The sequence below is a fragment of the Dendronephthya gigantea genome, unplaced genomic scaffold (assembly GCF_004324835.1).
Source record: "Dendronephthya gigantea isolate DGI-Jeju-01 unplaced genomic scaffold, DenGig_1.0 000711F, whole genome shotgun sequence".
NCBI lineage: Eukaryota > Metazoa > Cnidaria > Anthozoa > Malacalcyonacea > Nephtheidae > Dendronephthya > Dendronephthya gigantea.
The window spans coordinates 507-26,032 of NW_021163721.1; the positions used below are offsets into that span (position 1 = coordinate 507).

General features: G+C 36.0%; 3 protein-coding genes and 1 pseudogene across 3 annotated transcripts; all 4 read left to right on the top strand.

Annotated features, from left to right (window-relative positions):
• The first annotated feature begins 285 nt into the window (after window positions 1-285).
• Window positions 286-2,576, top strand: LOC114544269 (serine/threonine-protein kinase ppk33-like). Its single transcript, XM_028562942.1, has 2 exons — window positions 286-354; window positions 2,160-2,576. Exons 1-2 carry the CDS (start codon window positions 286-288, stop codon window positions 2,574-2,576), a joined length of 486 nt encoding a protein of 161 aa, XP_028418743.1.
• Window positions 2,577-3,355: 779 nt separating this feature from the next.
• Window positions 3,356-5,922, top strand: LOC114544270. The gene is given in 3 exon segments (XM_028562943.1): window positions 3,356-3,735; window positions 3,737-4,141; window positions 5,889-5,922. Coding segments are annotated over 3 exon segments (819 nt in total).
• A 106-nt stretch (window positions 5,923-6,028) lies between these two features.
• LOC114544271 lies at window positions 6,029-9,388 on the top strand (annotated as a pseudogene).
• A 1,307-nt stretch (window positions 9,389-10,695) lies between these two features.
• Window positions 10,696-23,041, top strand: LOC114544272 (general transcription factor IIH subunit 1-like). Its single transcript, XM_028562944.1, has 16 exons — window positions 10,696-10,843; window positions 13,117-13,318; window positions 13,408-13,510; window positions 13,834-13,896; window positions 14,102-14,195; window positions 14,968-15,002; window positions 15,256-15,367; window positions 15,682-15,758; window positions 16,096-16,214; window positions 16,990-17,047; window positions 17,632-17,754; window positions 19,206-19,310; window positions 19,703-19,790; window positions 20,143-20,258; window positions 22,316-22,396; window positions 22,952-23,041. Exons 1-16 carry the CDS (start codon window positions 10,696-10,698, stop codon window positions 23,039-23,041), a joined length of 1,614 nt encoding a protein of 537 aa, XP_028418745.1.
• Window positions 23,042-25,526: the final 2,485 nt, after the last annotated feature.

Below are 25,526 nucleotides of genomic sequence, written 5' to 3' on the forward strand. Positions count from 1 at the left end.
CATTAATTCCATATTAATTTTAAATCTCCATGTAACACAGGAAAAATTATTAGCGCTTTAAGCTCGAGGTATTCACGATTTGCACTTGTAAAATTGATATTAAAAAATGATTTCCTTATACTTAACGGCCATAAACTAGCAATGTATCGCTAGATGGGAGAAGTGGCCATATAATATATTTGTTGGTATACCTTTAATTGTAGTGCAATATTCTGCCTTTCTTTTGATTTAGAAATGGAATGTTGAGGTGATGATTACTAAGATATTGGCGATAGGTTTGTAAACATGTCTGTTAAACATCGTGAGAGACTTGAGAAACTAAAGCAAAATTCATTGAATGATTCCAAGAGCAAGGTGAGAATTACTGTCACGGTTGTAATAGTTAAGTTAAAGCTAAATAGATTAATACTAGTTTTTATTTCTAAACTTTTGCGAGACTGGTATGATGTTTTGGCATCGATATTCATTATTTTTGTGATGAAAATGAAAACAGGGATGTACATTAGAAAGAACCAAATTGATTATCCATATAATTAAAAACAACAAATGCTCGTAGTAACATTACACGTATAGCTAATAGTCAAGGCCCTGAATATGAGTTGGTATGCATTTCATTTAGAACAGGTAAACTGAACTGTTTAGGGTGAGTTGACAATGGCGGTCATATATAATGATAACGCTGCCCGAACCATAATGCAGGCAAAATTGACCACACCCAAAAACCGCACATTCACTATAGTGTTATCTGCATGCCAACAAAAAAAGCTTTGACTAATTTAAGCTTCTTATATGGTTCGGAGGTGCTTTTAGGGGTGGTCATTGGTAAATACAAAATCACTAGCAAGCTAGCAGTAATACTTAACAAGTAAAGGACCATGCAATACTCATGCACAAGTGTTACATTGTGACTTACAACTTCAAATAAACAGCAGTGGGCTTAAACTGCCTTTTTCCTCAAATCTTCAAAATGCGGTGCTATTGTGTCATGCCGAAGAAGGGGCAATTTTGTTTTAGACCAATCAGCGAGTTTGTTTACATTTTCAGTAACCCAATCAAAATGCATTGATTTGACTACTTCCGGTAAGAAGGTACATTTACATGCTGAGGTACATTATATTAAAAATTTAGGCTTTGCCTGAAAAATGTGAACAAATATACCAATAAGTTTAAAACAAAATTCAACTTTTTTGTCATCCCGTGTCGGTTGTTATAAATTCCGCATAATTATTCTTCAATCAAAGGCCTTTCAACAAACATGACCTTTATAAAGGACTTGAAATTAAAAATATGAAATATGACAAATACAACATTTAACCCCCAGTAAAATTATTGATTATTTAGTAAAAATCACTTTGCAGCTAAGGCTGAATAGCGTGAATTTTACAACATTGCGGGAACCAATAAAAACATGTGAATTACATTAGGTTAAGAATTTTATATTACGATTTTCCTAGCTAATATGCAAATACACCCTTTATGCATGCTTCATCGGTACATGTCATTTATGTTTTAGTATAATAAGATATCCGTTACCGTATCTGTAATATATGATCCTTTTTTCGAAAAATTATACAGGCATGTGCAAGTACGTTTCGGTTGTCAAGGTTTAGGTGAACATTTTCACATGACGAGATGGATCGAAATGCTATTGGCTAGCTTAAGACACGTGCTAAAATGTAATTGCCTAAAAAAAATAAGACAAGAGACTGAATTGTTAAAATTATCTGTGAGGTCATTCCGTGCGTCTGTCCTCTTATAAATCATAGCTATCGACCAATGAATTGCTTGGATTCTTAACGTTATTATATAAAAATGTATCTCTATCTGATATTACACGATAACCATATTATATGATTCCTTTATTAAACTTTGAACTAAAGCTAAAAATTTATAAAACTACCTTGGATATTTTAAACTCACCTCCTTAATGAAGTAAACAATTTAGGATACTGAGTAGTCATGTGTGTTTTTCCCATAGGCTATATCACCAGTCAAGCATTTTCCAGGGATCAATCATTTTTGCTCGGGAGAGGTTCTGGGGGCACGTTTGTTTATCTTGGTCTTATGGAAGATGGGAGTGAAGTGGCTATTAAAACAATGTTACTACAACCACCCCAGAAACAGCAGAGAATGAGAAAAACATTCTATCTTTAATTCAGACAAAGAATTCCCGATTTGTTGTAAACTACCGACACTATTTTCGAGACGAGACTTTCGTATATCTGGTTACTGATCTTTGCGAGGAAACGCTGAAAGACCATGTTCTTTCCCGAAGTATAGACGACCTTAAAAAAAAAGGTCGACGTATGATTAAGGAGATCTTAACTGGTCTGCAATTTCTTCACGATCAAGGAATTTTGCACAGAGACCTCAAACCATCAAACGTCTTGGTCGACATTGGGGGTCATATGAGATTGGCAGACTTTGGAATAACGTGTTTTGAAGGCAGACGAAACTCAGTTTATACTAATGCAAAAGGAACTCCAGGATGGATGCCTGCGGAAATAATTGAAGCAATAGGTCAAAAAGTAGAATCTCGTTATAAGAAAAGTCTGATATTCAAGTTACTGGAATGATTGCATTTTTCATTCTTACAAAAGGTGATCATCCATTTGGTCCCACTCATGATCGCATGGGAAACATTGTGAAAGGAAAACCTGTAAATTTAAAAGTTCTTAATGATAAAAGTGCTCGAAAGTTTGTTAAGAAGTTAATCTGCCATAAAATTAAAAAAAGACCGTATGCCTGTGAAGCATTACAGTATTCTTATCTTAACGAAGCAAAAGATGATGACGATGATGAAGATGATGATGACGATGATGATAATGATGATGTTTTTCATTTTCGAAATATAAACATGCGTAACTTATCTATTGAAGATTATTTCTTAAATCTTCTGGTGGAAGAACATAATTAGAGCAAGAATATTGACAAGATTATTGACAAGAAAGAGGAAGAGATCTTGATTAGGGAGCTGGCAACTGTGCTTTTCACCAGTTAGTGACAACTGTGCTTATCACAGGAAATTTATATTTATCCTATTAAAATAGTAGCCAGAATTCAATTAGTTGCACAAGTGCATGGGTAGTAATGAATGCTCCAGACCAGATTTGATCAGTATAGGTGCGGCATCCGACTAAGAGCGATCACCAAAGAAAGAAGTGGCTGTGACAGCGTTGCTTAGAAGTACATACATACATAATAATATACCGAGTACAGCAATGTAATGTCAATGGGGAGCTATCTAATTATAAAATTATCACCTGTGGAGTTCCCAGGGTTCTAGACTGGGACCACTACTATTCTTACTATTATTAATGATTTGCCTGAATGTCTAAAATGAACCACTCCAGCTATGTATGCGGATGATACTCAAATCTTTTCATCCTCTTTTGATGCAAATGAACTTATTATAAAATTAAAATCGGATCTTGCCCATGAATGTAGCTGGCTTAAAGAAAACAAGTTGCAGATGCATCCATCCAAAGGAAAAATGATGTTTATTGGTTCCCCATATAACATTCATAATTTGATGTGTGATGTACCCGTTATGGCTAATGCAAAACCCATATCACGAACTACTACACAAATGTGTTTGGGGAATAAATTAGATGAAAATCTTAACTGGGGTAGTCACATTGAAATGATATGTAAAAAGGTGAGTGCAGGGATTGGCGTTATGAGACGCATAAGACCCTTTGTTGCTAGACATACCCTAGAATCTGTTTTTTTAAAAGCAGCCTGACTTCGATTACTGATCCCCTCTGTGGGATACTTGTGGTAAGCTGCTCAGAGACAAGTTGCAAAAATTTCAGTTTCGTGCAGCGAGGGTCTTAACAGATGCAAAATATCATACTTCATCAATCGATCTTCTTAGTAATCTTTCTTGGGACACACTTGAAACTAGATGGTCTTGTGCCAAGTCAGTATTGATGTACGAGATACTTAATGAACACACTGCGCCTGCTCTTCGAGAGTCTTTTGTGAGCAGAGAAATAGATCAAACTAATTATCACCTCCGAAACTCTGCAACAAACCTAAGTCTCCCTAGGCCGAATCGAGAGTCCCTTGAAAAAATTCAAATAGCGGCGCTATGCTTTAATTGGAATCGGCTCCCAGACGAAGCAAAATCAGCCGAGTCGCTTCGTTTGTTTAAATCAGTTAACGTTGTTGTTGGACACTGAAACGCATCCTACTTATTCATATAATCTATCTATGTGTGAAACTGTCTGTGTGTAATTGTCCTGTTTTGCAGTCTTATTAACTGATTTTAATACTTAAACACGCCCCTCATGGAAACCAGCCTAGAGTTAATGGGACTAGCGTGTCTCTTGGTTTTAAATAAAGTTTTACCTACATGCCTACCTACCTACACAAATATGTCATTAAAATATTTGTGTGCATGAAAGCCAAGCTTCAAATATGTATGGAAATTGAAGGACGCTAACGTCAGGATTAAATTTGACATGGAAAATAATTATAATTATAATAATAAAATTGACTTCAAGTTCATTGTTATTGAGAAGAAATATGGCTTTAAATCATTTTAGTTCAAATTGGTGTTTTACAAACTATAAAATGCCATGCACGAACTATAAAATGCCACGCCATTGGGAATGCAAAGTACCATATTCAGCAGTCACAGCATCATCGCTTTTTGACAGTCGCTTTGAACCCTACTTTGCAAGATAAGAGTAAGACGGGTCCTTCTAATTGACCGTGAAGAAAAAGGTGGCGGCATGTACATTTTACCAGAATGCATTGCGGGCATTGACTGAAAAAAGAGGGCAAGAATAACTCCTAATGACTTGAAGTTTCAACACAGCGAACAAAATAACTTCTGTTTTGCCTGTCCTTTAAAAGACGTCAGTTCGTTTTTTTAAACGATTTCCGACCGCAATGCATTCTAGGAAAATGTACATTCGCCATCTCTTTTGTTATGGTCAATTGTTCTTGGACAAAAACATCAACAGTTGGGCTTACTCCAAAAATAAAGTATAATGTTCAATTCCCATCTAAATTAACCCCTAAAGAAATGCAAAAGTTTGCTAAGGTTAGGGATTCATCCACGATGGTGGAACAAAGCGGTGGTGGCGCCAAACCATGCGCAAGGCTAGTTGATAGAAAACCGTTGATTTATTTCTTTAGATTTTTCAAGGAAACAATGATCCAACAACAACTGTTACCCACGCATTTCAAACTCATATCAAATTTCAGTACATCTATGATGAGGCTCGAGTTGTTAGCTTGCCACTGATCATGAGAATAAATAACCTGCATGTAGTGTTTGAATCATTGTTTTGAATCTTTGCTGAGTAGAGTACCTGAAATTTAGAATAAAAGCAGTATTACTTAATGTGCTTGTTTTGCTTGAATTATATCGATATTGCGGCCTACTTTAAAAGTTTACGTAGTCGTATATAATTTGAACATGAATGAGGGTAATGTAAATTTCAAGTAATGAAACTTTTACATCGTTGAAACATTACATTGTTGAAACTTAAGTGTCCTTAAAACACTCGGAAATATGATAGGATGGACTGTGCATGCATGCATGTCTGTTGCGTTTTCAGATCTGGTGATTGAAACAGCTCAGCGGCTATTCATTTCACTGATTTTCCTCTGAGCAAAAGGATTAAGGTAGTGGAGCTCTTGAAAGACCGTGTAAGTATGTTTTTATTTTCCACGCACAGGGCGATCTCATCGCTAAAAAAGGGAACCATCAAAATAGGATATTGTCGGAATTTTACTGATTTAACACTGATCCTAACAAAAACATTCGTATCATATTCAAACCTATCTATAGAAGGTGATTTCATTTATTGCGTATATATATGAATCTGCATTGAATTGATAAAATTAATTATATATATATAGGGCCCTTGCAGAATATATATGTATAATTATATAAAAAATTGCTAATGATTGTATGGTTTGGGTTAATCTTTTAAGATACTATAATATATTTTACAATTGCAGACAGACAGTCGGCATCTACTGTTACTATACACAAGCTCGCTCTCGTGAACAAAGCAAAAGAAGTATAAAAGCAAAATAAAGTATAAAAACAACGAGATGGAATTTGACCTCACTCATGTAATGATACTATACTGCCTGGTCTTGTCCTCGGCAATTAACGCCATGGTTCATCGACCATATTTTCCGCGAAAAGAAAATACAGGTATGCAGTGCATGAAGTAAAATAAAACGTCGTTTTCACTTGTGTCTTAAGAATATAAGCGTAACGAACTATCAAAAGGCAAAATAATGAAACGTGTGCAATGAAACATGAAACACAAGCATCGACATTTAAGCATATAAGCTAACACAAGACTTCCAACCATAATTCAAAACGAGACAAAAGAAACTTCAGATGATTTATATTTCATGCTCGGTCTTTTTTGTCCATCTATATTTTCTCTAATGCTTTTGTTATATTAGTTAAAACTAGGCACAACAAACTAGTTATTTAGTGGTTAGCCGATTGAATCAAGTTTTAATTCGTTGGTGCACATTTATGTATAGTGATTATGAATTGCGCGTGTATAAGCTACTTACAATACATAAAGGGTTCTTCAATCGCATTGCATGAATGTGCATTTACAAAGGCGGGGTACAACAATGAAGTTTCTTTTCAAAAACCTACCGATCTTTTTCCAACAGCTGTTGATGCAGTGGTGGGTATCAGTGCATGCCTGACCTGACCAATATAAATATATTATATGTAAATTGTCAATTGTCTGGATATTTTGTTCTTTACTCAGCTTTAGATGCGGTACTTCAAACCTTCTTCAGAATTTTGGGGTTGATTTTGTATATTTTTTTAAATGTTAGCATGCTATCAAAATAAATGTTAGCATAATATCCTATGTTATGACTGATCCGTCCCTCCCTCCCTAACTGCGTCCCTACCTCCCTCACTCCCTCTCTCCCTCGTAGTTGTCACTTTGAGGGGAATTTCTTTGAATCGTGAAGATCTTGATTGCTGGGAATCTATGTAAAAGTCGTGTATATTTACATATCGCAATTAACGCGTTTCTATACTGTGCGTGCGTACATATGAAATGCTGACGACGGCATATGGTGTGCGCGGATGCAAATTACCCGACTGCATACACCCTCATGCAGTCGTTCAAGCATTAAATTATATACAGCGAACGTGAAACACTACGGCAAAGCTGAATTTGCTGCTTCTCTAAATACATCAGAAAATAGCCTATTGCTTTCTTACATTATACTGCTGAACAGCACAAGTTTTATGTAGAACGTTTGTATAATTTAGCGAAATTGCCGCACACCTAAAGATAGTGAAGTTAGAATAGAAACTTTGTTAGCGGTTTGGCGTTTGCCGTAAACGTCAAACTAAAGGTCTCTAATGTCGGGTATTTGATATCAATGATATATTAAAAACACTGCCGATTTTTCGAATCTCTACTTTTTTACCTGAATATCAGATCTCATGCTGTGCATCGAGTATTTTCCCCCACTCTAAGAGTCGGAAATGTGGGAAAAAGGATCTTAAATTACTGTTTAGTGGCCAGCCAGCCTGCTGTTTCCATGTGTCGTGAACATGTGAAGGTAGTTGATGCATGCGAGTCAGAGTCAGAAATGTGAATATATAAAAATAATCATGTGCAGTCAATAATGATCGATTTGAATGCAGAATAAGAGACAAATTTCCATCGGCACTATTTCCCATCAGTGAATAATGAAGAAGCCTTGTTCACGACAATTACGATTAAATGGAAACCAGGCTTTAGTCTCGCCATGTAATTTTAACTACTTATTACCATCGTTAATTTCTTAAAAAATTCCCCGAATTAATTAATTTCTTAATAAATTACCGAGTGGCTTCGCCACTAGCACAAACATTGTATAAACGGCCGGTTTCGTGATATAAGTGTACATTGAGAGCAAGTTTGTATCCACGACAAGCTAATAAAATTATGCATAATACACTTTGCATATGTTTTGCAAGTTTGCATATGTTTATTAGCCTCTTTACTACACGATTTGCTGAGCAGATGCTGCCAGATAGCTTTCGTGTCCGGCAGGCTATGAGTCTTATAAATTCATTATAAGTTTGTATTCATGAAATTTAAAGGTAAATCGCCAGTAAAAGTGAAATTGGCATGTCCAGTTAGGCTGCATTACAGGTCAGCATTGACATTCGCGAAGTTAAGGCGGCGCACACTAGAGCTATGTCAGGCATCTTATAATTCTTAGCACAATAATTTACGACAGAGTGCATTCACATTCGTTTATGTTTCTATTTTTTTAGTAAACGCGAGGCAAATCGCTGCACAAAAATGCAATGGTCTTCCTGATCTATGCGAGCTACGTATCGATCAAGTAACATTTGCAGGCAGTCACAATGCTGGATCCGGATTTGATGGGCGTCTCCATTGGTGGAGCGGCGGAGCGGCACCTTCGTGTTTTTCGTAACCATGGCAAAAGTTTCTCGGAGCAGTTGGAGTATGGTATACGTTACTTGACATCGAAACCTGTTTTGGTGAAACAGAAGCTTAAATTGCCACTGTGGCAAGAACGTCTGTGCCTACGCAGGCTCCATCGAAAAGGTCTTAAACAAATCGACAGTTGGATGCAATCTCATCCAAGTGAGGTTGCAATAATCCACTTCAACAGCAATGTGCAAAAAGGTTATGAGAAGAATATTTCGCAAAGCATTGAAAGCACACTGATGAAACTGTGGCCGCCAAATAATTCGGAAAGCTGGCGATGAGTGGCTACTACATGACCCATGGAAACTGGCCAAAACTCAAGGACCATACGACCAAACGAAAGAATTTTAATTTTCGTGGCTTATGAACTATATCAATACATGTCTTTACAACATAAATGGCTTGTGTTGAGCTTCGGGCAGATTGTGTCAACCCGGGATACGAATCCAGTGATCTCGAGCTGTTCAGGCATAACCGAACAAGCCAAAGAGAAATGTGGCATCCCTGGCTCGTTTTATACATTCATTGAGTTTCGGCTTTCGGGAGTTATGGCAAATGTATTTGGGACATGGCGGAGACGTGTTCTTCCTGGTTGGGTGAAGCAGCATTTGAATGCTACAATTTGAGGAAAGGCGGGATTTGACGGTGAATTTCTTGCTTGTGGATTGGGTTGATTACTTCGCAGGCGGGGAATCTGTCATCAACAAGGCGAAATTCATGAACCAGAAGAACATCCAAATGTACCTGGGCAAAAGCATCTTTTTTCCAGAACTGTCAGGTTGTGCATATCATTCTAGTTCGCATTCAAACTACTGCTGGAAGTATTGTGCCAAGTATGGATGGTGTTGGATAAATGTAAAATGCGGTGAGGATCCCGATGTTTGCAAGAAACAAGACTACCGTGTTACTCCAGCTGCGGATACTGACTATACTGAAACATTTACTAATATTTTTGTTTCCATGTGCTCCATTGCATGGTTGATATAGGTCAGAAGTCGTAGGTCATTTTATTGTTTAAATCTAGTTAGCATTATAGCGTTAGTAAATAAGCTCATTAACCATTTGAAGTGTAATGTAATTAGTCTAGTGATCGTATGTATGTAGCCTGAGAAGATCCTGAAAAATATTTCAGCACCATCTTTTCATATAGGCATTAATAAATGGCATAAAATATGTTCTGTGGAGTGCAGTTAATCAAGGGCGCCAGAACCGGGACAGCTCACAGCAGGGGCATCTGGCGCCAACATTGCCCTTTACTTACATAAGTAAGCAGGGGCAGCCCTGTGTCTATTTGCTACTATGTAAGTGATGTAACAGTACCATACACTGTTATCATGAAGCCCTCTTAAAATTAAAACTACCGGGAATGCAGGTTCGCGGGTATTTGTTAAATTGCGTTTCCTCTTCGTCTGGTTGCAAAGGTAAAATGAATGTGTCCTTTTCTAAGGCCTAAGGGCCTGTTCATGTGCGCAAAAGTTTCGACAAACCAACTTGTTTTGTCCTGTTCATATGACGAAACTCCATCCCGCATTTCCCCGCAAACCGGGTAAAGTTTTCAGCTGTGACGTTACTATTCCTAGTTGGCCGAAGTTGGCGACAACTTAGGAATTCAAAGAAGATGTTTGACTGGGACAGTTGAATAAAAGACTAGTTACTTTTATTGTAGTTAAAGACAAAATTAGCCAATCAGAGGACTGTATTCAGTCTGAGTTAACTAGGATTTAACAATGCAAAATGTAGTTAATTAAAGAGTTTTATACAACCGACCCCGGACAGAATAAATTTGCTGTAGTGGGCCTAATCAGCTGTAGTGGCAGTAGTGCTGAATAGTATTCAGGTCAATCCGTGAATGAGTCAATTTGGTAGAGAGTGATAAAAATGCAGGGTAATTAAAACATGATATTATGAAAAATACTATACTTTTTCACTTTTACTATCAAGGCGGACACACACCAGACGCGACCCGCCAACGCCAAACGATTTTTATGAGTTTTCTGTTTTCGGCTACCAGCTTTGGCAATGTTGTGATATTTTTGGCAATTACTGAATGATAGTACATTTTTACTGGTCTGGTACCCATATCTCACAAATTTTTCTTTCAGAATTGAATTTTATATATAATATTTGCTTCTGAAAATGGAAAATTTGCATCACGTTAGTGTACCTTGATATTGCCTGCCAACAGAAGTTAGTATGGAACATCTTACATGAAGTATCGAGCTTGATATACAATATGGCTGGCGAGGAAGTTCTGCTTATATCAGAACATGTGAGATATAAGAAAAATAATGGGAAACTTATGTTGCTTTCTGATAAAATAATGTGGACAGCGGACGGAGCGGATAAACCACGGCTGTGCTACGTTTATTCCGATATCAAAGGTAGGAAATACACCAGTCTCTGCCACTATTAACGATGGCGGATGCAGCATTTAACAAATTGCTTTGATGATATTAATACTAGTTTTCAATTAATATTCATCATTATGCCCTTCTTATAAATCTAAGGATCAGTTAAAGGTGCAAATTTGTACAACGTTTTAAATACATGCATTATTTTTAAACCCATATTGTGTATTACGAACAAGTGAAGGTTTGTGTGATTATAGGAACCCCATTGTATAAGGAATTTAAGGTCTATGGACTATAGTGATCATTTAATACTTAGCTAGTACTAGTTTAGACTCTGAATGGAGAGAGGAGATACCTAGAGAAATACGCATTATATAAATATCCTGGGCACCAGAACCATGGGAGCAATCATGGCAGCTGCCTCCACTGTCCTTTGCTTATAGGAATGAGCAGGGGCAGCCCTGTGTCCTTTGCCACCATGTAATATTTAGTAATATTCATTCGCCATTTTAATAACGATCGATGCCTACTCTTTGCATTAAAACTAACTGGTAATACTTAGTATTGAAAATGTATTCTCCCCTAGCTGGATTTGCAAGTTAATTTGCATGCATGTTACCTCTTCATGTGGTTGCTAAGGTGATCGATTATAGATGAACCCTTTTCTAAAGCTCTGACTCTGTTATCCTACAGTGCTTTTGGCACCCCACCCCCCCCCCCCCCCCCCTCCCCCATCAATATGTACCTGTTTTCATAGGCTGTGTTAGAGAAATAAATATTTTGATTATCAGATAAGAATTTACACTCAATTGATAATATAATATATAGTAAATAACTACTTTTGGGAAGTGTGTGAATCAACTATATGTATTTTAAGGTGAATAGCAAAGTAATTTTACTTCTGGCCACTAAAACCAAGGAAGGCTGCCCAATCCTCAAACGCAAATCAAATCCCCTCACGAGTTCAATTCACTTTGAATGCAATGCTATTATTAGTTTACATACCATAGCAATATGGTATGTACCTAAACATGTTTGAATCTATTTGCGCCAAGTAATTATATCAAAAGGATTATGCTTCTTGTATTTTCCATACAAATTTAAACCTAAAGTTGCAGCTAGCTAATTAGATTTAAATCTAGCTAGATATAAATCTAATTAACATCTTATTACTTGTATATAAATATTTAATCCCACACCAGTGTCAATGTCATGAAATCTCACAAATGTCAATGTTATGCTCGAAATCTTTCCATTGATTTAAAGAAACAACTTTAGATTCTTAATTGATTAGCGATAACACAATTTCTCTGCTACATACACTCAATGATTGTGACTGTTTGAGAGTGAATGAGCTTTTTTGAATACAGGCATTAGGAGAAATGCAGGAGAAATCAAAATATGAAAAACCAAAAAATAAAAACAAATTAGAACACTATTACCTTGCTAAAATCTAAACAGACGCCTGGATGCAAGCTTATGAATATCGAATATCGAACAAGGTTTTCTAATTTCGTAACGGGACAGATTTAATATAGTTTTGTATAACACCTTTCACCATATAAAACAACGCGATAGGTTATAGCGTTTGCTTCACTATATGTTGCATAAGAGTCCTACAAGCTTAAGGTCCCGAATAACAATCGACACCGCCGCGACAATAAATTTAATTAATCGTAATACTTTCGACAGAATGAAAGACATTTATCATTTATAGACCTGGAGTGAGAGTGGTTTTGCGAAATATTTCCCGAAGTGATGATGTTCCGCTCGGGTGAATCTGCCTAAGGGAGCGTCTTGTATTGTACGAAAATTTGTTATCCCTAAACGTAAAACATGGGCTAAAACATCATAACTATAAATATCACTAGTTGCGTGGCCTCCACGATTAATATCGTTGATGGCCTTTAGCGACGAATATGAAGAAGGCGCTAGACAAAAGAATGGCAGAATATAGTATCTACCCAGTGGCGTAACTAGAAGGATAATTGGGGGGGGGGTGAATATTCATAAATTATATCCAGTTCTGCCCTACGGATTTCTTTTGTAATTGCAATAGCTTACAATAGAAATCCGTCGGGCAGAACTGAATATATGAATAGTCACCCCCCCCCCCAATTATCGTTCTAGTTACGCCCCTGTATCTACCGCCTACCGGTAAATCCATGATAAATTAAATAAACCAAAATGTTGGATTTAAATCGAAACACAAAAACGGATTTCGTTGCCATCATTTTCCCCATGACCTCCACTTGTTTATGTAGCTACTTATATAAAAATATGCTTTGTACGTATTTACGTAGTGCAGAGAATCAGCCCGGAAGGCAGCTCAAAAATGCAGCTTCAAACAGTGCTTCACGATGGCAACTCGTACAGTTTCCATTTTGTCAATAATGCCTATCCTGGCGCTGAACGTCGAGATCGTGATGACGTGAAGGATCTTTTAGCTCAATTAATACCTGCTCATAGGAAAAAAGCAAACAAAGATTTGGAGGAGAAAAATAAGTATGTTTCTGTTGGTGCATCCATATATGTTGGCGTATGCAACTCTGCCTCTTTGAAAAATCAAATTGCATGCTTTATTCTCTTTTTAGACTATTGCAAAACAATCCTGATCTCTACCAGCTATATAAAGATCTTGTTGTTGGTGACATTATTACAGCCGCGGAGTTTTGGGCAAACAGAGCAAATGAACAGGTAAATAATTATTTTATTTATGTAGTTTTATTTTTGTCGTCGTAACGAAAGTGTCATACCATAATATGCACAAATTTATAGCATGATATAGCTAATAGAATAAGTTAGTTGCTATACAGTTAGGATGCCCATGCGCATTCAAAAAATGTCGGGTTACTGTGTTAAATTGTACTCTCCTTTTTCCCAATTTTCCCCACCGATTCCAGGTTACACTTCGATGTCCCCATGTATACCCATTTCCCTAATATAGAAATTAAAATGATCTCCCACAAATTCGAGAACCACTTATAACTGTACACCAATTATAACTGCCTAATTCTTAGACATCTAGCAATGAAACAGGGTCTGGTGATGTTCAAACTATCGGTCTGTCGTCTGGATTTCTGGTAAGGATTAATTGTTAATTTCTATCTATGTGAAGTGATTGAAGGTGTACATGTGAAGGGATTTTACGTTACCATTTTGACTCTTTCTCCTCAATTTCACTTCATCAAAACCCTTTATAGTTCAAAATTTGAGGTTAGCTATCACTTTGCCGTGTCAGTGTAGTACACATGCACATTTTACCCTTATTTCAATATATTTTTTTAGTCAGAGGTGAAACCAGAGAGTAGTGGTTGCAATGAACTGAGATATAACTTGGACGCTGATACTATTGCGGCAATATTTAAAACATACCCGGCAGGTACGATACAAAAATGTATGTCTTATTGTCGGCTACGAAATTTTTATTACGGTCTTTCTAACAAGGAGTCTAACATTGTCGATTAGTTTAAAATTAAATTCCTCCTTGTTGGTCCGTCAAATTTTTAGGCACGATAAAGTGAGGACAGTGTTGACAAGTTACCAAGTTAATGAAGGTGTCTGTATATAGTCACCTAGCCTCGTACCCACGATTTTCCTCCAAATCCCTTCGCCCATATTTCATTGCATTCCATTAGTAAACATGCTCAGTGATCTCCTATTAGTATTGAGTTTGAGTTTTCTACTGCAAAAGGGGGAGGGGATCGATCTACGATATAGTAACTAGAGAATTACCAGGAGTGTTTATACGTGAAACGAGACACTATTGCAATGACAAAACGCTGAGGTAAACGAGCTATATGCATGAAAATACACCTCCAGCGGTTAAAAAAACGGCAAATTTTCAACGTCAAGCCGCGGCTTATGGTTAGCGGTTGACGAGAAAACGTGAAACTAAAACTCTCTATTATTTGCCATTTTACATGAAGTATACAGTACGTATTAAAAATTAAGGCATTCCGATTGGCTTTTCCTGAAAAATGTAAATAGATATATCGACTAGTTTAAAACGAAATTCCACCTTGCATGTTGTCTACTGTGGAGTGTGGATCCGATCAAAAGAAAAGTTACAAATGTAGCTACAACAAGCTGTGCAACCCTGCTAAGAGGCCAAGTTTGTTTATCTGCCCTAACCGGTTATTATTTTGTTTTAGTTAAGAAGAAACACTTGGAAAACGTTCCTGACCAGGTGATAGTCTTTACATGGTTTTATATAAATTATTAGTCAGCTGTAATATGTGGTATGTGGTTTATTTCTACAAAAACCTGCATTGATATTCTCCTAAATGCTGTGCGAGCTAATCCGTAAATCCAAACTACTGTATTTTCATGTTATTCACATAGCTGAAGCGAAAAAAATCTATCATAGCTATACACTAATCGCAATATCATCCGCATCGAAACTGCTTTATAGTGATTCGCTATCAATTCTTTACCTTCAGATGAGCGAGAAGGAATTTTGGACCAAGTTTTTTCAGTCTCATTTCTTTCATCGTGATCGTCAAAAGACTTCGTCGGATCTGTTTTTGGAATGTGCAAATAAGGATGAACAAGGTATGTACAGTAATGTAAGGAATAAAAGGAGCTGCCGCAAACCTTCTGTTACATTTTTGGTTCCTGGGTACGCAAGGGCGAGGAAACCTATCAATATAATCAGCTAGGTAACGTATGCGGTGGTAAAGATAAGATTGAACGGTATATTTTCTGTGTTTGGTTATTATTACATACTGTATTTCATTTATTCAATTTTATCAATTAATTCTACTGCAAATTCTACCTATTATAGTGATTAATTAGCCGGGGGGTTTTTTCAACAAAGTAATTTCAACCAACTAGTTATATATCCTAATTTTTATCTACTTGTTTAGAATTTCTGGAACAAAAGCTCTCAAATTTCTATGATCGTTTGTTGGATATTTCAGAGGAATCTCCTCTTTCTGACCAGGTTTGTTTTGAAACAAACAACAAATGTTTTTGGCAATCTTTATACGTAAAATACTGTGTTCACGCGTTGACAGCATTGTTGGCACCACGTTGAAAGTTCAAAGAAATTTAACCTTTTCTATACGTTTATACGTACCGTATATATACCGGGAAAACATTAATTGTTTTCGAGAATTCCTGGATACCACAAAGAGAATGTAACTCTTTATATTTTTGCCAGACATACAGTAAACAAAATTTATTCTTTATTGGTATAAAGAATATACAATACACCACCACTTAAAGTAGTATCCTTATTGCCAATCTTTCCAACAAATGATGAGTATTTTATATTCTAGGGCTATGGTCATAAACAACAGTCTTCTGACTCTTCCGATCAGAAAAGCAAAAACGACAACCTGTTTCGTCGGTTCAATCATCAGAGCTCTATGGTACTCAAGTCATACGCGGACACTCCGTAAGTAACATACATGATAATTGTCTTCGCAAACATGTTACTGATGCATATTTAGGACCTGTGAAAAAAAGTACTATTCATAGCGCGCATTGTAGAGACGATAGACAGATTATCTCAACTATATTAATATATTCATCCTGGTCATGCATGGCGTTTAAAACAAACCGAATCGGAGGCGAATGTCCGATAATGACCACACTTAAAATTAGACAGCACGGCATAACTTTAGATTCTGAATTAACCGCCTGACTTGCCTTGGAGAATTGTTCATATATATAAAATTCAAATTGTGCATGTTATGGTTGCTATTAGGGTGATGGAAAGGATAGGCTAAATGGAAAGCAAAAATTGTTTTCGTGTCATATTTTACATGAAAATAACTAGGCACAATCATAGTTTTCAATATACTCCAAAACAGGCTTTTAAGTGTTCTTGAGCAATTAATCGCGATACTGTTAAAAGTATTGAATAAAATGTAAATTGTGAGGATTGATAATACATGCCATAGGTTGTATTTTCATGAATTCATGGATTAAACTAGCAGATGCACAACTCGATGAATCGTCTCGTTATTCAGTTTATCTGTTACCAATAGCTGAACACTTCATTTTACGGAAAATTTTTAAAATGGCATTCATGCCAACATGCTAATCGTACGTTTGCAACCTTTGCTAGTTACCAGTGTCAACTCGTGTTAAACTCACGCACGCGCATAACTTACGAAAACGTCCATCGTCCATGACATTCACATGGCAGCTTTCCAAACATTTAATAGTTCCCAGGTTGTAAATGAAAAGTCGACGAACAGCATGGATGAACCACCGATAAAAGTGGTAATGTGTCCCGCTATTTTATTTTTCATTTGGGCCGGGTAGAGATGTATAAATGAAACAATTCAAAACAAGCCCTTCGTATTATTTACTCAGGTCATGGGGCATGTTTAGACAGTTTTCTAATTAAAAACAAGCTTTTAAGTAAGGGTTAGAGTAATAATATAGATTACTCTTAGGTCTTTCCCTAATTGAAGATATATTAGGAAACCTTATCAGTCCCGTTTACACTACACTCAAATTATCGGCACGCCAAACCTAAAATGGGTACTCGTGCCCGACCTTTTTAAGCGTACCCATTTTAACCGTACCCTGCCAATAAATGAATGTAGTGTAAACGCGGCATAAGATATTGACCTTATGGCATAGGCAAAAAAAAATGGCGTTTTAGTAAAATTCCTCTAAATTGTATTAACGACATATAAGACTAAAGTAGATAGTCAATAAGACTAAAGTAGATAGTCAAATTTAGACAGCTAGCATTTTATGCTTTTATAACCTGCTTGCCAATTAAATTTAAAAAGTAGAGCTTCTAGTTCGACCCACGGTTGTAACACATGTAATTGACAATTGAATTATTTTATCAGGCTCGACTTCGAGACATGGTAAGATATGAGGATTTGGAGGAGGAAACTACGAACGAATCAGTAGCTTTGAAAATAAAAGACAAAAATCAGTTTTGTCAGGGAATTGCAGTGGAAACAACACAGGTACTACGTTATTGTGTGAAATCTCAACTATTTTCATCTATGTAGACATTATTCTATCTTCATAATTGTATTATAACATGTTAAAATTGATACACTAAAAGAGGAATTACACCATTTGCCCTTCTTAAACAAAAAAAGAATGGCATTAACATAATTTAAAATATTCAGAAATACAAATCGGAATCTCAATAGCGCATTTTGTGCAAGTCAATAAGCGTAAAAAGCTATTCAATAGTAACAATTTGCTTGGTCATGCGTTAAAACTGAAAACCATTAATCAGAGATGGAAATTCAATAAGAATACAAAGCACATTCAAAAACACAAAAGACGTTTTTCTTTGAACACAAGAAACGTTCAATTACAGAATAATGTAATTTTAACAACAACATGGGTTTATTGACAAGCAGGGGCGGTTGTATCAAGCCTGTTTACTTAAATGGCGGATAAGTCAAAATTAAATAACACGATATTTATCTCTCATGAATCAGTTAACTTAATTATCAAATCGAACATTGAGGCGTCCTCCACGTGGTTGTTCTTCAATTCGTCCTTCTCGCAGATATCGAGCAACTATACTCCTGGCAGTTGAACGATTTATTGCTAAAGTTTCAGCCAAAGCCAGGTAGTCTTGATCCTGTTCTTCGAATGCTCTAACCAACCGTTCTTTGTCTTGTTGTGATATTCTTCGACGTTGTGCCATTCTGACAGTACTTCAACGTATAACAAACTCGCAAAAATGCCCAAGATGATGTTGAACGAAACGATTTTTATCGAAGATTCCCAATGCAAATGAGTAACTAACCAAAAAATTTGATTGGGTCATTTTCCGCTTGCGCAACGCTTTTTACGAGTATATATTTGTGTTCATAACAACCTTAATGAAATTACTTTATTCTCTAATTGAAGGTTTATTGTGTTCAAACGAAAATGTATTTTGCGTTTTTGAATGTTCTTTGTATTCTTATTGAATTTCCATCTTTGACTAATGGTTTTCAGCTTTAACACATGACCGAACAAATTGTTACTATTGAATATCTTTTTACGCTTATTGACTTGCACAAAATGCGCTATTGAGATTTCGATTTGTATTTCTGAATATTTTAAATTATGTTAATGCAATTCTTTTTTTGTTTAATGAAGGGCAAATGGTGTATTAAACAAAAATCGGTTTCTGAGTTTAAATAATCGAGAACTTTCTATTGGACTCAGCTCAGTGATCTCTGGAGGACTCCCTATTGTACTCAAAAAGCACAAAATATAAAACATCGTTAATCGCTGTTCGTTATTCGTTGTTCGTTGTAAAATAGTGTTGTGAGGATTTATAATTGAATCGAATTAATAAAAATTAAGATCTTTTTCTTAAGTTATTTATAAAAAAATAGCTTTTGTACTGCAGTGCCATGCAATATTTATATATACTGTCCGGGAAATGTGTCAACTCATTATCTAGGCACCTCACAAGGTAAACTCGTATACCAATGGTACAGATAATCTCACATCTTATGCCGAAAGATGTTCCATGGACATCAGATCATGGCAACCAGAGCTTGTCAAGGTACAGACGAATGTACGGTATTTCTTTCAATAAAAGCGGCTTTAGATATTTATCTTGTATAGTTTTTCTTGAATAATTACGTTCATTACAGAACCGATTTTTTCTGTGTTAGCGGGTAGCATACACGTATAAACGATTTTTGTATTAAACAAACGCCTTTCTATCTTTTTATCATTGGGGGTAAATATACATTATTTTTAAAATAGTGTTTTCATCTATCAGCTTAGCCATATATAGATCTAATTCGTTATACTAATATATGTAACCTATAGCTGGTCATGCCTAGTCATTGCATGCTACCTATTTCGCGCTTTTTCGGTATGTAACATGTTAGTAGGTAGACTATTTATGATAATAATAATAGATGTTATGCCAACGTTCTCTAAATTTAGACTCTCAGCAGCGACTGTGCTTGCGAAGTTCTTACCGAATTCTCACCTGGTGGCCTGTTCATGAGAGATACAATGTCCGAAATTAACGGTATGTTAATTATTAATTGCCAATTCATCGTTTGTTCGTGTTTTTTTTTTGGCATTGCGTGCAGTCGTAATATTTTTCCTTCAAGTGATTTGATTATATTTGTTCATCGCTTCATTAACTGATTAAAGAAAACTTTTTAAAAAAAAAGATTTATTAAAACATTTTGTCTGGGAGCTTTTCGGAAGGGAATATATTTATGAGATAATATATCCCGAGATGAAACGAGATGAGATTTATTTAAATCAATCTCCTCTTATTTCTGCTCTTTTCCTGAAGAATTATAATAAGCTATTTGTATATTGTTTTATGTGAAACAACTCAATTTATCATTAAATTGTGCATTTTTGTTTAGGCCATGGTCTCCAAACGTTGCAAAGAGAACTACGGCAACATTATAATGCAATTACCGAGTTACTTCGGCACTTTTGGTCTTGTTTTCCCGTCACTTCAATATTCTTAGAAGAAAAGGTGAATTCATTTTGAGATTAGTTTTATAGTTGCTGTTACCAAAAACAATATAGAGCTTTAGCAGTTACTATACGAGTATAAGACTACGAGTACAAACAAGATTCGTCATCCTTGCGTGTTGTTTGCTTACGACATCAAGCCGCCACATACGTATTATCAGAAGTGTAACTAGGTATTTTTTTGTGTCCTCAAGTTTTCCCCAAATGTAGCTACAGGTCATGCATGCACACGGCACAATACTTGCTGTGCATGGGCTAATTGCTGCCTGTGAATTTTGTACTCTTTCTACCGTTTTCGTAGTAATTTGTTGGCTTTTAACTCATATAAATTAATAAATTTATTTTTAATTAAAACGCCTGGTCTGGCGTTAACTCCGGCGCACGTGGCAGTCTTTAATATAGAGCTTCTGAACATAAACAACACAGTTCATTTTCGCATTTAGATGCCTTGCGAACCTATAAATGTTCGATCGCGAAATTCAGAAGCACATCGTACTTTAAAAAGTATAGAAGTTTAATTGTTCAAAAATGTAAATAAACCGCATGATACATTCACTTTGTCTTACACTTTGCCTTTGTAATTCGCGCTTATAGTTACATATTAAATCTTCAATCCTGTGCAAACTACGACGTGTCAACGCGCCCATACACGACCACATCATCTTGTTAAACGAAACAGCGATATTATTAAAATAGGACCAGAATCTACATGTATTAAATATATTCTTACGCCAATTCAATCTAAACTTAATCGAACAGGATGAAAACAACGGTTTATTTGTTCCTCTTGGAGGAATTGCCGTATCATACGAGCGAAATCGAATCGCGCATCGGAAAATTAGCCAAAGCTGTGCACCACAACTCTTGGCAGATAAGACTGGGACGTAGATAAATACGCTTACATACACATTTCAAATACTAGAATGTTTCGCGCCATTTCAGACTTGCGACGACGAAAAATAAAAAGAAAACAAAAAAAACCGGGGCGAATTTTCAACTCCGTCGCTGGCGCCGGAGTAATTAATTTTTATCTCTATAGCTAAATACTAAAACATTAGTGAAATAGGTGACACGGCACTGACGGCAGAGAGCGTAAAAGCAGTGACGTAATGACAAATGACGAATATCACGCAACATTACGCAATAAACACTTGCCGAAATGGTAGATGCAAGATGGCTGCCTTGGGACATTTTTATTTCTGAGAAGGACATCTGTCCATCTTCGATCTATGCCCCTACGATCCACTACGTAGAATTTTCGTCAGATGGCGTAGGCAAAAGCAAATGACGAATCTTATACTCGTAGACAAACTCATAATTACTGCTATATAGCTAAAGGTGCCTAATGATGGCGAGTTGCAGGATAATGGGGGGGGGGCACATATTCATATATTCATGTTAACAGACTTGTAAAGACAATCGATTTAAAAAAAATTGATCTTGCACAACATGAATAAAAGAATATGTAAAAAAATTGATCTTGCACAACATGAATAAAGAATATGTGCCCCAATAATCATGCTTCCTACGCCACTGATATATAATGCCAACCATAACAGGGTGCACGATGGTAACTAAGCACCCTGTTAGTGTATGATGCTAATATTACGTTTGCTGTATAAATAATCATGCATGTCTTAATTATTAAGTGTAGGGGTAGAGCGCGAATTTACGCGATGATAATTTTCCTTTGCTTCTAATAACGATTTTAGATTTTTGTATTGAGTTTGATTTTGTATTTGTATTTATTTTTAATTGTATTTGTATACACGTAGCCTATTAGTAAACATTGATTTTTATAGGGGCGTGTATATATTTTACCATTTAAGATAGTGGCTGCTTTTCATAGAATTAGTATTTTTGGTTTTGACATTTCCGGTCATTGTCATCATATTTTGATTTTTAATTGACATTTTCCGACTTATTTAAACTACCGAATGTGGGCAATTATCATTTATAACAATATTATTTATACATTATTCCGCGAAATTTTGTTGCCTTTCATCTATAGTGTTTTCCAACTATCGTTAGTTAACAATTTTTTTACTTTTCTTCTAGCTAGAACGTATGACCAAATGCTTAGAGAAATATCGAGACATAAAACTTCGTAATTTTATTTCAACTCTGGAAAACCCAACGGTATGATATATTTATATTTGTATTTTTAACTTGTAGATTCACAGATTTCTCGGACATAGTAGACATCTCGGTTCAGTAGGCTTATGTCGTAGTACGAAACACGGCTTTTGTTATTCGAGGTAGGCCCTCGGGGCCTAAACCGAAAAAAAAGATTAAGAATCAAAAATGAAATGAAAAACCATTTTTACAAGAACGACTCTAGGAACTGGGGCCGGTTGTGCGAAAGCTGGATAGCGTTGTAAACATACCTGTAAATTGTAGCTTAGAGTTGTTAAAAAAATCTCAATGTAAGAATACGATGATTTAATACCAGGTTATATGCTGAACTACGATCAAATTTCGAATGTCGGTTGATAGTGCTATCCAGCTTTCGTACAAACGGACCCTACTCGTTAAAGCGAAAAATAGAGCGGAACGACATGCTCATGAGCATTTGACTTGTTTTCCAGTTCGATTCTCTTTCCATATTCACCCAATCATTTTATCCATGGTCAATCATTATAATTTGTCATTTCCAAAAGAATAATTCTTACGCTCCAAAATGTCATTTTGCAGTATGGAGAACATCTCATGAAAATGATTGATATTGCTGTCACAAAATATCAGACTTTGCAAGAAAAGAAAACAAAAGTGAAATTAAAATGACCTCACTGATGTACACGAAGAGAATATTCAGTTTTGATCCGTGGATCAAACCCGTGGATAAAGAGTGATGCATTGCCATTTAAAGTTTTCGCCTTCGTGGTGATATAGTTAACACATGGTTTAACTACGTGGTGGTACAGTTTAACGTGGTTATAGGTTTAACGTGTGATACAGTTAACACACGTGGTACACTTGGTAGCTAACATCAAGAACCTGTTCATTAATTTTGTAGTGGTGAATGTATGAATTTTTGCATTAAAATATAAAAATGATACTTATAATTCTTGTTGTTCAATAAATCTATTCGAAATAGAACTGAACGTAAGGATTGTTGACGCTTTCCTTAAAGCAATTGCCAGTGGTACCATATATTTAACCAAAGCTGCTGAAATCTTGTTAGACTGCAATGGAGTATTTCGTTAGAATATAGCGTTGAAGACTGCCCTAGGCCAATGATCTTGATATACTTGAATGCAGAGTTCTTTGAACCGCTAGAATACCAGTAATCTGTCTGTCTGTACTGAAATACCACTGGCCGGTCTGGTCTGTCCGTTTTAGCACGCTGTGTATAAACAGGGTGTATAACTAGGGATCCAAGGATAGTGCAAAGTTTTCGTGCCCTCCAGATACCTAGGCAACCACATTTCGCCAATTCGCACTCCTGACAAAACGCCGGGCCGTCCATTGCGTCCATAACAGAATACCCGGGTGTAGTTTTTCAATCTTCGGGCAATGTTAGCACCTTCGCCGAACCTTCGTCCGGCTCGGTTATTATTACGGTGTTATTACGGTGTTATTTAGTCGGTTTTTGTTATTTTAACTATTATATTAATTTTTCAAAAATAATAAAGGTTATTGGTGGTCGGGGAATTAATCGGTCATTTTGAGTGCACAATGCACATCATATTTTAAAGGCAAACGGATAATTAAAGGGATACGGCCGTAAAAATTATGTCTTCTTTAAAAGAACGTCATGATTATTTACAAAATTCGTTTACGCGGATTTAGTTCACTTTATTACTTCTCAAGATATTTTCGAATGAAATAATCTTCCATCCGCCATTTTGGATATGCAATTCTTGCTCTGATATGCGTTGCGTGATATAAGCTGGGTGAAAATTCTTTTTGTAGCTTCAAATTAAATTAATGATCCGGCGAAGTGATAGTTCTATTGTATAGAATCGCACGTATCTCAAGTTATAACGTTTGAATCTAAGAGTTCAAATTAAACCATGAACATGCAAAAATGATGCAATTGTTATATTTTAAGCCTTAACTCTGCTTTTGCGTCATGCACCGTAATTGGATCTGATTATAAAACAAGATGGCGGATATATCTCGATAGCCAATGATTTTGATCACCAATATCTTGCGAAGTAAAAGATAAATAATTCTGTAAAAAGGCTCTATAAGAAGTACAACTTTTCGTTTTAACACAACCGAAATAACGCCAACCCAAGCAGATAGAAAAGAGCGCGTGGAAATATTGCGAGACGGAGATTTTCAAAAATGTTTATATTTGCTGTACGTTGGGACGACACCGCAGAAATTGCTAAGGCGTGTAAGGACATAGCTTAGTGTGTACGCTGGATTTGACCCAATAGATATTATTCCAACCTGGCATATTATTTTTGTGTATCCCGTGTCATTTAAGCCGAACAAATATATATAACATATGCGTATAATTATGAGAAAATATGTTTCCATATAACGATATATCAATATTATTATGAAGGCTGTTTTTGAAAGGCTTCTAAATTTTTATTAATTAATTAATAGGTCTGTGCATATACTAAAATATGTTGAAACTAAGTTCTTTATTCTCTTAATTACACGGTGCAATTTTTCTTGCAACTTGCAATGCAATTCTACCTCTAAGAGTCTTGCAGAAGAAACGTGCATGAAAAAGTAGAAAAGCATCTCTCAAAAGTAGAATTGCATTGCAAGTTGCAAAGAAAATTGCACCGTGTAACACGGCCTTTAGTTCTAAGGCCTGTTTCGGACGTCCAACTTTTTGTGTGCGGAATCGAATGCAAATGAATTTAAACAAAGCTTTAAAGCATTAACATTATTCAAATAATATGACCTATAACAAGGATTTAGACTTTTACGCGCGTGTATATATAGGATATTACACGGTTGCGAGTAAATATGCCAAAAACAGTATCTCACAAATCGTGTCAAAAACTTAAACAGTATCTCATTCGTGAGACATTGTTTTTGCACTGAAATTACATAAATCCATATTTTCGAGACAACCGTGTAATGTCTGTTTATTATATGGACTAAAATCTTAGTGACAAAAATACACACAAAGACGACAAGAAAGACGCCGCAAAAGACCGTTGTAAAAGCGAACTTTAAACTAGAATAATTTTACTTATCAAAAGATGTCCTTTCAGTGTTTTAATTTGTATTCCCAAGGTTAATAAGACAAAAATACAAACAAAGACGACAAGAAAGACGCCGCGAAAGACCGTTGTAA